Below are 16,463 nucleotides of genomic sequence, written 5' to 3'. Positions count from 1 at the left end.
GATAACTCTGACGAGATGTACAGTTTGGATAACGATTCGTTCCTTAATTCTCTGGAAGCAATGACAATACAAAACTATTGGACGGACACAGTGAAACATACAAAACTTTAACAATACGTTTGTAGATTGTCCTTTATTTTGACATATTCATAATTTAATTACTAATAGAATTAATTAGACAAGTATAAACCACTTACAGCTACCTGGCAATCAATGAAATTAACTATTTGCTAATTTTTGTGATATTTAACAACTGTTTCTGTTTTTATTTCCCTTTTTACACATGCAAACTATACATCAAATGTATATTTATTTTATTAATTATTATTTTACTAAGTGTTGTTATGAAGGAAACGTGATACGGGATTCGGATAGTTGTAATTTTACTTAACGAAAAATCTTCCACAAAAAATGTAAATTAGTTTATTGTTTGTGACACATTTATGAATGCAACCCTCTACCTTTAAGATTTCTAGAGTATGAGTAGCGAGACCAGCAGGGTTTGAACTGCTGCAAACATTCAATTATAACTTTAAAGGCGATCAGGTTACTAAAATGAATTTCAGATGCGTTTTGCCAAGAAGTCATTAGGGCGCACGCCTTCAACTGTATAAATTACCGAGTCATCTTAAATAAACGATAATATCCTGGAAAACAACTTCAAAATTCAAATTCCGACACACCCATGATATTAGATTTGATTTCCTACATCAATACTTATTGTCATTTCCTTACTTTTAAGTGCTCCAGTTCGCTTTTCTGCTTTTGACTCCATTGAAAAAACGCATCTAGCACTTAAGCAGTTTTTATGCAGATTTTAAAGTTTTAGGCTACATATGCACTTTGTAGTAGATAACGCAAGAAAAGACAACCGCAATTCTCCCAGCGTATTTATTGAACTTCGTTAGAATGTTTTAAGTATGAATTCTGAGCTGTTTAGTTATATCATAAGAACAGTTAATGAGATAGTCGTTATTTGCCGCCAGAAAACCAATGCAGATTGCGATAATGCATTTGCTTCGATAGAGACGGGTAAGAAAGAATATGCGTTTGTAACAAAAAAATGGCGCAACCAAACGACTTATAGCAAGTTAACTTATTGCTAAGAAATGCGTTCAGCAACCACCTGCAGATATCATAAATTAAAACGGAGAATTTAAGAAATTACGTCCATTTCGTAGTGAACAGAGCATAGCCTAAATCTCATCTCTCAAGACGACAGAACCTTACACCGATGTAAATGTAAAAAAATTACGGAAATAAATATCATTCAATCATTTAAATTTGTAAAATTTTTTTACTCCCAAATTGGATAAAATAAAATATTTACAGATAAAAGCACAACTGATTTACAATTTACCCAACTACGTCCACATTCCGAACAAGAAGTCAATCTTCATCCATCGAATCAGAGGCCGATTCTGGACCATTTACGTCGAGCAACGTGGGGGCAATCCTGGTCTTTTCTCTTTTGCTGAATATTAACTCATCCGAAAGACTTTGTTTTATGTTAATGCAAATTTGATTCATTTTAATGCATGTGTCCATGAAGTAGTTAATCCGCTGAGAATTGAGTTTCTTAGCCACTTCTGCAGCCACTTGCAGGCTCAGCTTGACTTGTTCTAGCTTCCGCTGCATGATGTTGGATTTACAAATTTCCAGGGCACCAAGGAACTTCCATAAATAGTTTTGGCACATTTCGGCTTCTGTGAAGATAAAGGTTTGTATATTTTTATTTGATTTTAATTATTATGTCCATCCTTCAAATAGGGGAGGAAGAAACCACATATGCCTTTTATATATAGTTTGATACGAAAATGATGGTCCGGGTGCCAACCGTTCTGACGGTGTAACCCGGAGGTCTGGTTTCGCCAGGCAAAGTTCGAGCTCGCGGGCGTCACTACAGACGTCACACGATTTAATCATCAGAAGTCGATTGGATTCGTCGTCGACGTGATCGAGGAGTATTCCTAAACGGAGTTGAAGGGCATCCTCATCAAGCGACTATCGGTAAGTGAGTCAGCAAAACTGACGCTGACGGAGCTCACCTTAGGCGACCATTCCCCAAGCCAACTGCTGCGTGAGATAAAGCAGTTGGACGGAGACAAGTTCAGGGTAGAGCTTCTGAAGTTGCTGTAGTTACAGCGACTCTTGGAGAACACGCAGGCCATCTTGACCTGTGCGGACTCCGGGCCTTTGGAAGTATTAGTGAACACCACTGCTAAGATCTACGAGATGCATGCACTACCCGTCGCCCGGCTAGCTTACCGGGGACCTCCGGAATCACAAGTTGATTCCGCAACAACTCAAACTAGCGGCGGCAAAATCCTCAACCATATACACTTACGGCTACAGGCAAGTGGACGTAAGTAGAGACCGTCACGTAACAAGTGTCGGCTGCTAAAACCATTGAAGGGGACGTGCAGCCCTCGGCATCTTCATCTGAAGCGTAGATGAGGTACCACATTTCCCAAATAAATTTACAACATAGTAAAGCGGCGACTGTATTTATCAGTCGTTGGATCAATAGCTGCAAGACATTTAAATACCTCATACAAGAACCGTGGGTAGTCAGGGGCCTAAACTTCCAACATGCTGACCTGTTGTGTGCCAATGGAAGTGATCGACCTCGTTCCTGCATGGTAGTCTCAAAAGACTTCCAGACTATGTGATGGCGACACCAAATCGGCTAAATTAACCATAAAAAGTCATCAGGGCTATGGTGCCCTGTCTATTTCCCCTATGACGCAAAAGACGTTCCCAGTGGAACATACATCAAAGCTATCCAATATGCCAAAAGTAAAGGCATGGGAGTAATAACAGGATGTTATGTCAAGGATCACCACATATGCTGGGCAAGTTCCAACATCAATGCAATAAGATCGAGACTACTGGAGCATCTAGTAGGAACCGATTTGCAGATCCTTAATTTGGGTAATGAACCCACTTTCTTCAACGTGGTCAGGCGAGAGGTCATCGACATCACGGTGGCATCCCCTGACATCGCGGCTCTGGTCGGAGAGTGGAGAGTATCAAACGATATCACACTCTCGGATCACAGACGCATTGATTTCGTAATGGGAATGGATCCACCTTCACCCACTCCGTTTCGGAATCCGCAGAAGACAGATTGGGTGATGTATAAAATAGAATTGAGCGCCCGAGTCACGATCCCTAGGAAGCGCATCAGATCCATTGCTGGAATTGAGAAAATAACCCAGATGATCACAACTAGCATGAGAGAAGCCTCCGAAGAAAACTGTATACTCAAGATGCCAAAGAAGGGTAAAAGACCATGCTGGAACTCGGATTTGGCAAAACAGAGTAGAGCGACAAGGATGCTCCTCAATCGTGCCCTGATGTGTGATTTAGACGCTAACTGGAATCACTATAAAGAGGCACAGAAGGCTCTAAAGAAGTGCATAAGATCGGCTAAACGATCATCATGGAAACGCTTTTACAAAGAGACTAACTCTCTTGAGGCAACCTTAAAGCTGAAGCGGATTCTGGTTAAATAACGTAACCAGAAACTGGGTTATTTACGTTTACAAGACGGAGGTACACAAAGCGATGAAGAAACGGCAAATCATTCGCTTGAAGTGCACTTCCCAGGCAGCATCCAAAATCTAATCTTGGAGCCAACAGGTGCATATTGCCCTCAACCGAGGGACTGGAATCTGGCATGTAAAGTAGTATCATTGGAGCGAGTAAAATGGGCATTTAGCTCGTTCCATAGACACAAGTCTGCAGGTCCGGATGGCATCATTCCTGCGCTAGTAATAGAAGGAATGGATGCTCTGGGTCTACAAATTCGGAATATATATCGGCATTCCTAGCATACGCTTATATTCCAATTAACTGGCGTGATGTGAAGGTGTTATTCATTCCCAAACCAGCGCAACCCACCTACTAAAAGGACTAACAAGACTAGAAGCCGCTTCACCATAGGCAACACGCCTACCAGGAAAACAAATCCACGGAGACAGCACTCCATGAACTCACGGCAAAAATTGAAAAGGCGATGTCCGAAAACGAATACGCTTTAAGCGCATTCATGGACACCGAAGGTGCCTTCAATTATGCCTCATTCGCAGCAATTTGTGATGCGGCAGAACAGCATGGAATCGAACCGCTGCTAATCAGTTGAATCCTTCACATGCTAGAATGCAGAAAAATTCACATATTGGTCAGCCAGAAGTCTATTAAGGCAGGATGTCTTAGGGGCTGCCCACAGGGAGGGGTTGTCTTTCCGCTGTTATGACTCTTGGTAATGGATACCCTGCTGTGGCTCCTGGAGGACAAAAAAGTCTTAGCGCAAGAATTTGCGGCCGACCTAGCCGTAATAATTACCGGCAAGTTTGCGGACACTGTGTGTGATCGCTTGAATGCAACTCTGCATGAAATCCACAGTTGGTGCCTCCACAATGGACTCACGGTGAACGTTAGGAAGACTGGATTAGTTATGTTCACTAGGAACGTTAGGTGGGGCAGCTATATGCTACCGACTGCTATGTGCCGACTGCGGCACTTGAAGCTATCCTAAATCTACACCCCATTCACTTGGAGATGAAACGGAAAGCAGCCAATGACGCATATAGACTCGATACCATGGAAGCGTGGAAAGGCACACGGTCATGCTTCTATCTGGAAATTCCTTAACAAACATCCGGTAGATCTGATGACGACCGATCATATGGTTTCCAGATTCGTCTTTGAAAAGACATACTCAAATAATTGCTGGTCTTCTCCACTATACATGGTCCCAAAACCCAATGGGGAATGGAGACCATGTGCCGATTACAGATGTCTAAATGCTCAGACTGTACAGAGCGCTACTCCATACCACTCATCCACGACTCTGCGCACAACTTCGCTAACTGCTGTGTTTTCACGACCTTAAACGGTGGCCTGAGGTAATAGATCTAGCGGACATTTCCACACAATCGTCCGTCGAGGCCGTTTGTTGGGAATGGATTTCACAATTTGGAGTTCCAGCCGAAGTCATTACTGACCAAGGAATGAGGATCGATCTTCGCCCCTAGAACTGGCGGACTAGGAGTTGAGTTTTGTCGCTTAAACCCAGTATCAGCTGGGGGTGTGGTAGTGTGGAGGGGCTACAGTGTGTGAGCCGCTTAGCGGAGATTCACCGGGGCTCTACCATACATGATAAGTCTCGTAATAGTAATGCTTACCACGCGGGTGAGAGTTCGTGAAAACAAATTGAGGAGGCGAATCAGATACAACCATGAGTTATACCAAATATTTGACGACCTTTAAGCTCCAAATTAATTAAACTTGGGAAGTTCCAACTGCCACCATGAAGTATAGAAGAAACAGTCCGTGCAACTCATCGGCTTAAAAATCATAAGTCGCCAGGAGCCGATGGAATTTCAGCCGAATTGATTATATATGCAGGCGGCCAACTACACCAAGCGATTCATCAACTTATGCGCAATATTTAGGACAGCGAATGAATTCCTGACGATTGACAACGATGCATTATCTATCCCATACATAAAAAGGCAGATATCATACAGTGCAGCAAATATAGAGGTATCACGTTGCTGAGTACTATCTATAAGATATTCTTTGGCCTATACCAAAGAGGCTTCACTCCCGGCAAATCAGCAACAGATCAGATTTGCTCTCTGCGGGAAGCGATGGAAAAACTGTTGGACTATGGACATCAGTTGCACCATCTATTCTTCAACATTAAAGCCGCCTATGGTAGCATAACCAGGATAAAACTGTATACGGCCATGAGAGAATTCGGTATCCTGACGAAGTTGGTTAGACTGACTAGGCTGATCCTGACCAATGTGCGAGGCCAGATAAAAGCAGCAGGATCACTCTCAAGACAATTCGACATCAACAACGGTATACGACAAGAGGATGCCCTATCATGCCCCCTATTAAACCTGACCCTGGAGAAAGTGATCTCTGATGTTGAGGTAAATGCGAGGGGTACGATCCTCTTTAAGTCCACCCAACTACTGGCCTATGCTGACGATATCGACATCATGGGAAGAATCACCCGAGACGTACAAACTGACCTCATCCAGATCGAGCAGGCGGCACGAGATCGTGGGGTGCACATCAATGAAGGCAAGACAAAATATATGGTGGCAGCACCGAAAACCAACCAACCAACAATATCAAACCAAACTGGTCAAACGGGAAGAATAAGGATAGGAGACTACAACTTTGAGACTGTTGATAGTTTCTCCTATCTAGGGTCGGAAATCACAACCGATAACGGAGACTTGGGTTCTTACCAAGAAAAATTGCGAACTCTTGGCCGCGTTCGAGAGAAGAATCCTCTGAAGAATTGTTGGCCCCCTACATGAGAGTGGACGATTCCATAGCCTACATAACGACGAAATCTATGAGCGAGGCAGTGACTGTCAGGTTGTGAATAAAATCCGGCTCAATAGGTTACGGTGGGCGGGTCACTTAATCCGTATGGATGAGGATGATCCAGCTCGGAAAGTCTATAAGGTCAGACCTTGCCTGAGATGGAATGATGGCGTAGGTCAGGGCGCCAGATAGCTTTTAGGGATAACGAATTGGTAAGGCTCGGCGCGAACCCGGGATGTCTGAAGTTCTTTATTAAGCAGTCTTAGACCGGTTGTTGCGCCGTTGATGATGATGATGAAAACCAATAATGCCCGTTGAATGGTTGGAGCTGAACTATGGTCACACGCCTCTGATAAGTTGCTTTGCTTATTACCCTTCGATTTGCTCTCCTAGGATTGCTGCCAAGGAATAAGAGAGCTATCTTCACAAGTGTTCAATTCTTCGTTTTCCTGAGGTACCTACATTGTACATCGGGACGCTACTCCTAAAGCTACTTGTTGTTTTGCCTTTGCTAAGCCCGTGCAATACATATCCATAATGAGAACGCCAGTCCATATTTTAGAACCCTGAAAAAGGATGTTTGTGCAAGTAGTCACTGGCAGTGTAATGTTCCAATAACTTCCACCGTTGCACTGATGGCATTAATTACTCCATAGTAAAGGCCACGCTCGGGAATAAAGGCCTCGCAACCAAGATGTGGAAACGCCATAATGAGACCGGTATTTAAGACGATGAATCCCGTTCTGGTGGCTATCTTTAAAATTCATATACGACGGGAGTATCGAACTCTCATTCGCATATTTTTAATCTCTTACCCTGAAAGGCAAACGTAAGTGGTGCAAGGTTAATGCTGAAAAATGTTATTCCCGCAAAGCGAATCCAGGGAAGCCTTCTTTCCGACTATGGTCTTACATGCATAAATTGCCGATGTTGCGAACCCAGATAGTTTTTTTTTTCTCAGGGGGTCTTTTTTGGACTTAGGACCTGTCAATCCTCAAGCAAAAAATCTAGCTCCGATCAAGCTAAGGTCGAACTACGCTGGTTATAATTCCCACTCATGTTGTGCTTCGGTCACACTGCTCTCAGAAGTGAGGCAGCGTCCGATAAGTTACCCCTGCTCTGGGCAAAACCATAAAGTTTCAACTAAAGCTAGCATTTAGTAGTGTGAGTACTACAGATATTGTTGCGAAAGATGGATACATGTTACTGAATTTATTGGAATTGTGGTTTTAAAATCTCTACGCAAAATCAACCCACCATCCATAACCTTTTTCGACAGAGCCCTCGATTCATCAAATTTACTCTGGGTCATATGATTCTTCGCAAGCTCATGGAAGATATAACACTTTTCGATAGGAAACTTAGCATATGGTAGCCGACTTTCGAGTTTTGTTGTCCTTTTTCTATAAATAGAAGGTTATTTAAATCACCTCCAACTGCAACAAAACTAATCAACCTCACTTGTAAGCCATATAGACGTAATCAGGAGCGTCCGGTTCTTGATAGGTTGACTTATCACCAAAAATGTACTTTACATCAGGATCCTTATCTTTTTCCTTAGGGATGCTCATTAGTACGAAAAGACGTTCCTCGGCTGGATGCAACATCAGGTTTGATGGAACTGTAAGTCGGTCTGCGTAAGCCAATCCCAAAATGTTATAGATATCATTCGTGAATTGAAATTTGCGTGGTAGAACTCGAAGGGTTTTGGTCTCAACATAGCTCCCCATCGCATTTTCGATGTAGTCGGCCAATTTCTTGAAATGAAATATTAACAGATAACTACCATTAAAATATTTAGATATTTTCAAAGAGTTGTCCCCAACTGAAGGTACAAAATCAACCCTTCAAATTCTATCAAAATTTGTGGAATCTGTAAGTCTTTTAGAGGTTAAAGTGTATAGTTACGTTGACTTTGCCTTGCGTTCGTAACTTCTTCACATTTTCCAAAATATTGAACATATCTCTCCGAGTCTGATATTGAACACGATACAGGTGGTCTTCCCTTATCTTGGCTGCCAGTTTTTGATTCGGACACATTTTATAGCGCTTTGTATAGAGAGGACTTCGCGCTTGAAGCATTTTCTACAATAACCAATGGATAATGCTGAAATTATGATTTTTACCGAGAAAAGAAATTCATTGTATTACCAAGAATTCATAAACAGTATCGTATTGGGCTTTCGTTAACTCCGCAAGGAATGGAGTACTTTTCTTGGTTTGCGGTAGTAGAAGCCTCTTATCAGTCATCAGTTCTTTCAAGAAAGATACATCAATCCATCCTTTCAGAAAATACACTTGCAGGAACACCCGATAATATTGATTAAGCTGAGCCTGTTCTCTGATGTGGAGTTTCTTTGCCTGGAATGTATTCGGGGTTTGGAGAAGAATCCCAAACTCTACAACGAAATATTATTGCTTTACCTCCTCCAACAGAACGCTTAGAATATCACATTTCCCTTCATCTCTTAAAACCTTCCACATTGGGCGAGGATCCTTGGTCTTACGCCGGTTTACTTCTTCAACTATTTTGTCAAGTTTTTTGCTGTGCTTCTTCAGAAAAATACCAACATTCTCACCGAGTGTGTCCAAGAAATTTTGTTCAACCTTGCATTGAAAGACAAAAATATTACTACAGGAGCAACAGCACGTCTGGTCGACTGACGACTATCAAAGCTTATTAGCCATTTCTACTTTTCTAGATTTGTTTAGAATAGACTCCCCGTCTTATTTTCACTAATGGCGGAAAAAAAAAATCGTCAAAATTAATTTCCCGCGTGAAATGACAAGGGGGACGATGAAATGTTATTAAGATTTTCTGAAGAAGTGGATCGCCATCGTCCGACGGAATCCAATTTCTTTGGAGTCAGGTTTATGTTGTGAGGATCACTTCAATGTGAGTTAACATTTTTTAAACTTTAACTTCAATCTTAATTGATAATATATGATTGCGTTAGATTTTGTGCAACTATTCAAATCAAGTCACAAGAGAAGAAATACCGAACAATATTCAACATGCCCAAGATTCGGATTCCGCTCAGTGTAAACCCTTTTTTTTTGCGGCCCGTCAATCTTTCAGAAACGTACATTTTATTACCGTTCAGGTAAAAATGTCAGAATTTGCTATATACCTTTTTACCATCACTGCCGAAACGTAAAGTAACTTGAAGGATTGTCCCATTCACGCATCAATTTCCCACTTTCCTGTTAAAAACTGATTCTTCTTCTTTTTCTGCAGCCTTTGTCCCGATCACAAGTAACTGATTGACTACTTGAAAAGTTTCAGATTTTTCGGTTGGATGGGTTCTGAGAATGAGACCTGTTACACTTTTTGATGGTCATATTTTGCGCCCTCGCTCCCCTATGTTTACCCGATATCAAATATGGAACCAGTTTCGAAAAGTACTAATTGAGCCCTTTTATTTGATATCGCCCTCCCTTAAACTTAACACAAAATGGCGCCACCTGCTGCATGTAAAGGGAACAACAGATCACAGGTCTGTAATGTCATCGCTGAAAGGCAAGCACTCCCCACCGATTACTTGTCCGAAATTACTTCAAAACATAGTGGACACTCTCTTCCCAGAGGATGCGAACAACACAAATCTGCCTAAAGTCCATGTAAACCCCGACGAAATTCCTGTAGTGGTAGAAGAGGAAATTTGATTTGATGATTTGATGCAGCAAGGAAATTCGCTGAAAATAAGACTCCAGGGCCAGATGGAATCCCGAATATCGCCCTGAAAGTGGAAGCCAGGTCAGCACCAGGTATGTTTGTCAAAGTTTTTACGGCATGCCTTAGAGAAGGAGAATTCCACGATACTTATTCCGAAGCCAGGTAAACCATTGGGTGACCCCTCCTCACATCGACCAATATCAATACCATTGGTAAACTATTTGAACGAGTATTATACAACAGGCTGCTCGCTGTTACGGAGAAAGAAGGAGGCGTATCCGACAAGCAATTCGGGTTTCGTAAGGGGAGATCAACCGTCAATGCAATCAACATGGTGACTGGCCTGGCTCGCGCTGCAATACGAGATGAGAAATGCTGCGCAGTGGTGACAACACTCGTTGTAAAAAATACATTCAACACTGCAAAGTGGACGAAAATCGTAGAGGCTCTAATCAAACTACAGGCTCCGAAGTACATTGTACGCATCGTTGTTGTATTTCTTCTAGAAAGAAGATTATATTGCGACTCGGACGATGGACTGAAATTATTCCCAATGACGTGCGGCGTACCACTGGGGTCTGTCTTAGGTCCTTACTGAGGTTAATTATGTACAATGGAGTGCTGACGGTACGCCTTCCTAACGGCGTGACAACCATTGGCTTTGCGGACGATATGGGGGTAACAGTAGTTACAAAACGGTTAGACGAGATCGAAATCTACGCAAATGAAGCGATATGGGAGATCAATTCCTGGTTGAAAAAGTCCGGTCTATCATTTGCTCAACATAGAACGGAACTCGCACTAATCAGCAAAAGAAGGAAGGACACAACCGTGAAAATTAAAGTTGGGTAACAAACAATTTACTCCCAAGAGTCGCTTAAATATTCGTAATGATTGACAAAAGGCTCAACTTTGAAAAACCCATTAAGTGCGCTGCATATAAAGAGACGTTGTAACGATCTCGAGGATACTACCGAACATTGGTAGATCAAGACAACGTCGTTGTCGGTTTATTTCAAGGGTAGTTAGTTCCGTGCTACTCTAAGCAGTTTGGGCAACCGTTCTGGAAAACAAATCAAACGGCGGAAAACTAGGAATGGCGTATCGACTAAGTGCACTCCGGGTATGCAGTGCTTATCGTACAACATCAGGAGAAGCAGCATATGTACTGACAGGGACAATCCCCATCTTGACGAATGACGGTCGGCGTCTCTACGACAAAATGTATGCAATCGGGGAGTCTATTGTACTTCGACGGCAACTAACACGGCCGGAATCCATCGCAGAATGGCAAAATAGATGGAACGAGGAACAAACTGGCCGTTGTGCCTACCGTATCATTCCACAATGATTCATCAACAGCAAAGGCATGAAGAACTGCGAAAAAAGCAAGAAGGGGAAAGAACAGTAATGAGCCGCAGTTAAGAACTGATCCAGCCCCGATGCAATGCTTACAGAAGTCCCGTGCGGAGAGTGGAAGAAGAAGGATTTGGTTTTAGTAAGTAGGAGTCTCACATCACCGCATGGCAAGAGCCAGCAGTAGTTTTTGAGCCTTTCCACCTTCCAACGATGCAAAAAAAGTTGACTGACGGTTTCGTCCAGGGCAGAGGTAACTCATCAGACGCTGCCTCACCTCTGCTCTAGAAGCAGAGTGACCGAAATCGATGACAGGTGGTAATCGGTCACGCTGCTCCCAGGGTTCCATCATATTTCGGTGTAGTTGCAGGGTGCCTTCCTTGAAAGCTTCTCCGCTGTAAAATAAATATTAATCATCTGATTCGCTTCTTTCATTTGATTGGTGAATTTGATGAACCTTACTTTTCGAAGCTAACCTACTATCATGGGGTAATAATTTACATTAAATTAAATATTTTAAATATCATCATATGAACCGAATATTTGCAGTTTCCTGCAATCGGCCAGTCGGCCAGCTTCTTTCGTGATATTGTTAAATTTTCGCTAAGGTTTTAAAAAAAGTGACGCCAACCAAAAAGAAAACTTAGCAGGAAAGTCCTGCAAAGTTTTTCGATATGCAGGACTGTAAAGAGAAAATCTGGACCCGGGGTGAAAATTATGCGGAAAAACCAGGTCCGGCATCAAAATTGCACGAAAACCCTTATTATCCCCTTTATCTACTGAAATTTATATTCCAGGCCTTGCAAAAATGACCGGTCCTTCCCGTCAGGCCTACCGATATGGGTATAATTGTATACTTCACTTGCCAAGAGACGCATGGGGGTAATAGCAGGATGTGATGTCAACGCTCACCATATATGCTGGGGAAGTTCGAACATCAATGCAAGAGGATCGAGACTATTGGAGTATCTAGTAGGAACCGATTTGCAGATCCTAAATGTGGGTAATGAACCCACTTTCTTCGACGTGGTCAGGCGAGAGGTCATCGACATCACGGTGGCATCCCCTGACATCGCGGCTCTGATCGGAGAGTGGAGAGTATCAAACGATATCACACTCTCGGATCACAGACGCATTGATTTCGTTATGGGCATGGATCCATCTCCACCCGCTCCATTTCGGATTCCGAGGAAGACAGATTGGGTAATGTATCAAACAGAATTGAGCGCCCGAATCACGATCCCTGGGAAGCGCATCAAATCCATTACTGGAATTGAGAAGACAACCCAGATGATCACAACTAGCATGAGAGAAGCTTTCGAAGAAAGCTGTCCACTCAAGATGCCAAAGAAGGGTAAAACACCATGGTGGAACTCGGATTTGGCAAAACAGAGGAGAACGACAAGGATGCTCCTCAATCGTGCTCTGTATGGTGAATCAAGCACTAGCTGGAATCGCTATAAAGAGGCACAGAAGGCTCTAAAGAAGAGCATAAGATCGGCCAAACGATCATCTTGGAGACGCTTTTGCGAAGAGACTAACTCTCTAGAGGCAACCTCAAAGCTGAAGCGGATTCTGGTTAAAGAACGTAGCCAGAAACTGGGTTATTTACGTTTACAGAATGGGAAGTACACAGAAAGCGATGAAGAAACGGCAAATCATTTGCTTGAAGTGCACTTCCCAGGCAGCATCCAAAATCTAATCTCGGGGCCAACAGGTGCATACAGCCCTCAACCGAGAGACTGGAATCTGGCATGCAAAGTAGTATCACTGGAGCGAGTGAAATGGGCATTTAACTCGTTCCATAGATACAAGTCTGCAGGTCCGGATGGCATCATCCTTGCGCTAGTAATAGAAGGAATGGATGCCATGGGTCTACATATTCGGAATATATATCGCGCATGCCTAGCACACGCTTATATTCCAATTAAATGGCGTGATGTGAAGGTGTTGTTCATTCCCAAACCAGGAAAACCCACCTACACAGACGCAAAAAGCTTTCGACCGATCAGCCTAACGTCCTTTCTGCTAAAAAGACTTGAAAGACTAGTAGATCGGTTCACAAGGGACACACACATTCCTAAGTGGCCACTTCACCATAGGCAACACGCCTACCAGAAAGGCAAATCCACGGAGACAGCACTCCATGATCTTACGGCAAAAATTGAAAAGGCGATGTCCGAAAAAGAATACGCCTTAGGCGCATTCATGGACATCGAAGGTGCCTTCAATTATGCCTCATTCGCGGCAATTTGTGATGCGGCAAGACAGCATGGAATCGAACCGCTGCTAATCAGTTGGATCTTCACATGCTAGAGTGGAGAAAAATCCACATATCGGTCGGCCAGAAGTCTATTGAAGCAGGATGTCTCAGGGGCTGCCCACAGGGAGGGGTTCTCCCTCCACTGTTATGGCTCTTGGTAATGGATACCCTGCTGTGGTTCCTGGAGGACAAAAAAGTCTTCGCGCAAGCATTTGCGGACGACCTAGCCATAATAATTACCGGCAAGTTTGCGGACACAGTATGTGACCGCTTGAATGCAACTCTGCATGTAATCCACAGCTGGTGCCTTCGCAATGGACTCACGGTGAACGCTAGGAAGACTGGACTAGTTATGTTCACTAGGAACGTCAGGTGGGGTAGCTATACGCTACCCACCTTAGCGGGGGCGGAAATCCAGCTGGCACAAACAGTCAAGTACTTAGGAGTACATTTCGACTCCAAGTTAACGTGGAAGCATCATATCCAGGAACAATATCAAAAATCCTGCAGATTGCTCCGGTGCTGTAGGAATGCGATAGGTAAGACCTGGGGACTTTCACCTAAACGGATACACTGGATGTATACATCCATAATAAAACCCATTTTGATGTATGCATGCATCGTCTGGTGGCCAAGACTGAACTTTGCTAACAGCAGGAAGCTGCTAACGCAGATTCAGAGACTTGTTTGCCTAAGTATTACTGGAGCAATGAGTACTACGCCGACTGCGGCACTTGAAGCTATCCTAAATTTACCCCCAATTCACTTGGAGGTGAAACGGAAAGCGGCCAACGACGCATATAGGCTCGATACCATTGGGGCGTGGAAAGGTGGCCAATCCAACGGGCATGCGTCTATCTGGAAATTCCTTGAAAAACATCCGGTAGCCCTGATGCCGACCGATCATATGGTTTCCAGATTCGTCTTTGAAAAGACATATACTGTCGTAATCACCGAAAGAGAAGAATGGTCGACAAGTGGCCATGAGTCTTTTCAGATTACAGACCTAATAATCTTCACCGACGGGTCAGTCATGGAGGATGGATCAGGTGCAGGGGTGTTCTCGGAGAATCCGATTATAGAACTGGCCCGACCTCTCGGAAAAATGACGACCATATTCCAGGCGGAGATATATGCCATTTCATTGGCAGCAGAAGAATGTCTGCGACAGAAATGGAGGGGTCGCACCATTCGAATCTGTTCCGACAGTCGGGCGGCATTATCAGCGCTAAATGGCAATAACATATCAAGCAAGTTGGTGTGGAGTTGTCATCAGGTGCTGCTGAAACTTGGCCGACTGAACGAAACATTCCTGATGTGGGTGCCGGGGCACTCTAACATCGCCGGCAATGAGGAGGCTGACAGACTAGCTCGCCGAGGGTTTGGATCCACAATGGTGGGGCCAGAACCAGCTCTTGGAATCCGACCATCTACTGTCAAGTCTACTCTGAAGAGTGAAATTGCAAGGATTCACGCAACCGAGTGGAAAAATTTGGACTCTTGCCGGCAAGCGAAAATCCTTGTGAAGGAGCCTAGAGCCACTAGAGCGGCATTTTTGTTGTCTCTTAAGAAGTCGGACATGAAAACCCTAGTAGGGCTTTTGACGGCACACTGCCCCTTAAACTACCATATGGAAAAGATTGGGGTAGTGGAGGAGGAGGAGACGGCCCTGCACTTTTTATGCAGCTGCCCGGCATCCTCAGATCTCAGACGAAGACACCTTGGCAAGGTTTTCTTCAATGAAGAATCTGCACACTCTCTGCCTCTGGAGAATGTTCTCAGATTCGCTAAAGCCTGCGAACACCGTAGGCGGGAAGCCATTGAATAGGCAACTATGGGGATAGTACAATGGGCCTAATAATGGCCTGAGTGCTCGGCGCTGCGGCTCCCCCCAGTTAACTAAACTAACTAACTAACTAACTGCCAAGAGACGTGAGGTGACAAATGAAATTAACATAGGATCAGATAACGCTAGCCCCTATGAGGATTTCGAAAAAATAACCCCTGCCCAAGGATTTAGCCCGATTTACCAAGAAATTTGAAGCCGTCGCTGAACTTAACTTACAACGTCAAGCCGATCCAAAAATGGTCTTTCTTTATGACCCACAAACTTTCCTGGCTTTGTCTTAATTCCGTGATAGTTCTCCTGTTTCCATACAAACTTCCTTGACTTATTCGATAATTCGACCTTAGTTTGCTCGAATTCGTTCATATGATACAACGCATCGCACACTTGCAGGTTTACCGGATGATTATCGTCATTGAGTGCTAAAAAGGGAGCCATATTTTCAATAGTCAAATAAACAGCTTTTGGATAACCCACCTAGTGCAGCCACGGCATCATCCAAGGCACTAACGCACTTTGCCACATCATCTTTGCATAAACTTCGATTCAACAACGCTCTGACATCATTTTCCTAGGTAGGACCAGAAAGGGGGATTGAATTAATAAGGGGGGTAAGGACTACAGCAAATTTACCTTTATATCCAAGGATTTGGTGTAATACTTTGCAGCGTTCTCATATTGTTGCTTGAAACTATAATTTATGCCCCAGTCCCGGTAAATAGTTTGTTGATGTTCGAGACTCCATGTAATAACTTCCCATGGCTTGGCAGCCATTTTTAGAAGTTTTAATAAAGTTTCAAATATTTATGAGATCAGTTTTGGTTTCTTGCTTCCGAAAGTGCCTTAATTCCAATTTTAAAAATTTAATGCAAGGAGTGATCGATTTATTATCGATTGTATTAATTTGAAATGATTGATTATATTTGATAACTCAAAAATGCCTACTAGTACCGAAATTCCAGCCT

General features: G+C 43.3%; 2 protein-coding genes across 4 annotated transcripts in view; one reads left to right on the top strand and one right to left on the bottom strand.

Annotated features, from left to right (window-relative positions):
- Window positions 1–1,283, top strand: part of LOC119656803 (putative uncharacterized protein DDB_G0285119) — a 121,558-nt gene extending 120,275 nt beyond the window's left edge. For all 3 annotated transcript variants that reach the window (XM_038063413.1, XM_038063414.1, XM_038063412.1), the window contains one exon: window positions 1–1,283. In XM_038063413.1, coding sequence (XP_037919341.1) covers window positions 1–111 — 111 coding nt within the window. In that variant the 3' untranslated portion in view covers window positions 112–1,283.
- On the bottom strand, window positions 1,278–16,430 carry LOC119656802. Its single transcript, XM_038063411.1, has 9 exons — window positions 16,132–16,430; window positions 15,976–16,069; window positions 15,718–15,920; window positions 8,782–8,964; window positions 8,509–8,718; window positions 8,266–8,442; window positions 7,819–8,114; window positions 7,615–7,760; window positions 1,278–1,706 (listed from the first exon to the last, which is right to left on the bottom strand). The coding sequence occupies exons 1-9, from the start codon at window positions 16,270–16,272 to the stop codon at window positions 1,390–1,392; spliced, it is 1,767 nt and encodes a 588-aa protein (XP_037919339.1). The 5' UTR covers window positions 16,273–16,430; the 3' UTR covers window positions 1,278–1,389.
- Window positions 16,431–16,463: the final 33 nt, after the last annotated feature.

The sequence above is a fragment of the Hermetia illucens genome, chromosome 5, assembly GCF_905115235.1.
Source record: "Hermetia illucens chromosome 5, iHerIll2.2.curated.20191125, whole genome shotgun sequence".
NCBI classification, from domain to species: domain Eukaryota; kingdom Metazoa; phylum Arthropoda; class Insecta; order Diptera; family Stratiomyidae; genus Hermetia; species Hermetia illucens.
The sequence above is the reverse complement of the archived record's forward strand: the minus strand, read 5'-3'. Positions and strand labels throughout refer to the sequence as shown.

What these genes read in the sequence shown, in the direction of transcription:
- LOC119656802 (XM_038063411.1), bottom strand. Translation starts at nt 16,272, where the DNA reads ATGGCTGCCAAGCCATGGGAAGTTATTACATGGAGTCTCGAACATCAA. An exon ending in ATACTGTTTATGAATTCTTG is followed by an intron (nt 8,443 to 8,508) that starts GTAATACAATGA and finishes TGGTTATTGTAG; the next exon opens with AAAATGCTTCAAGCGCGAAG. An exon ending in TACGTCTATATGGCTTACAA is followed by an intron (nt 7,761 to 7,818) that starts GTGAGGTTGATT and finishes TTCTATTTATAG; the next exon opens with AAAAAGGACAACAAAACTCG.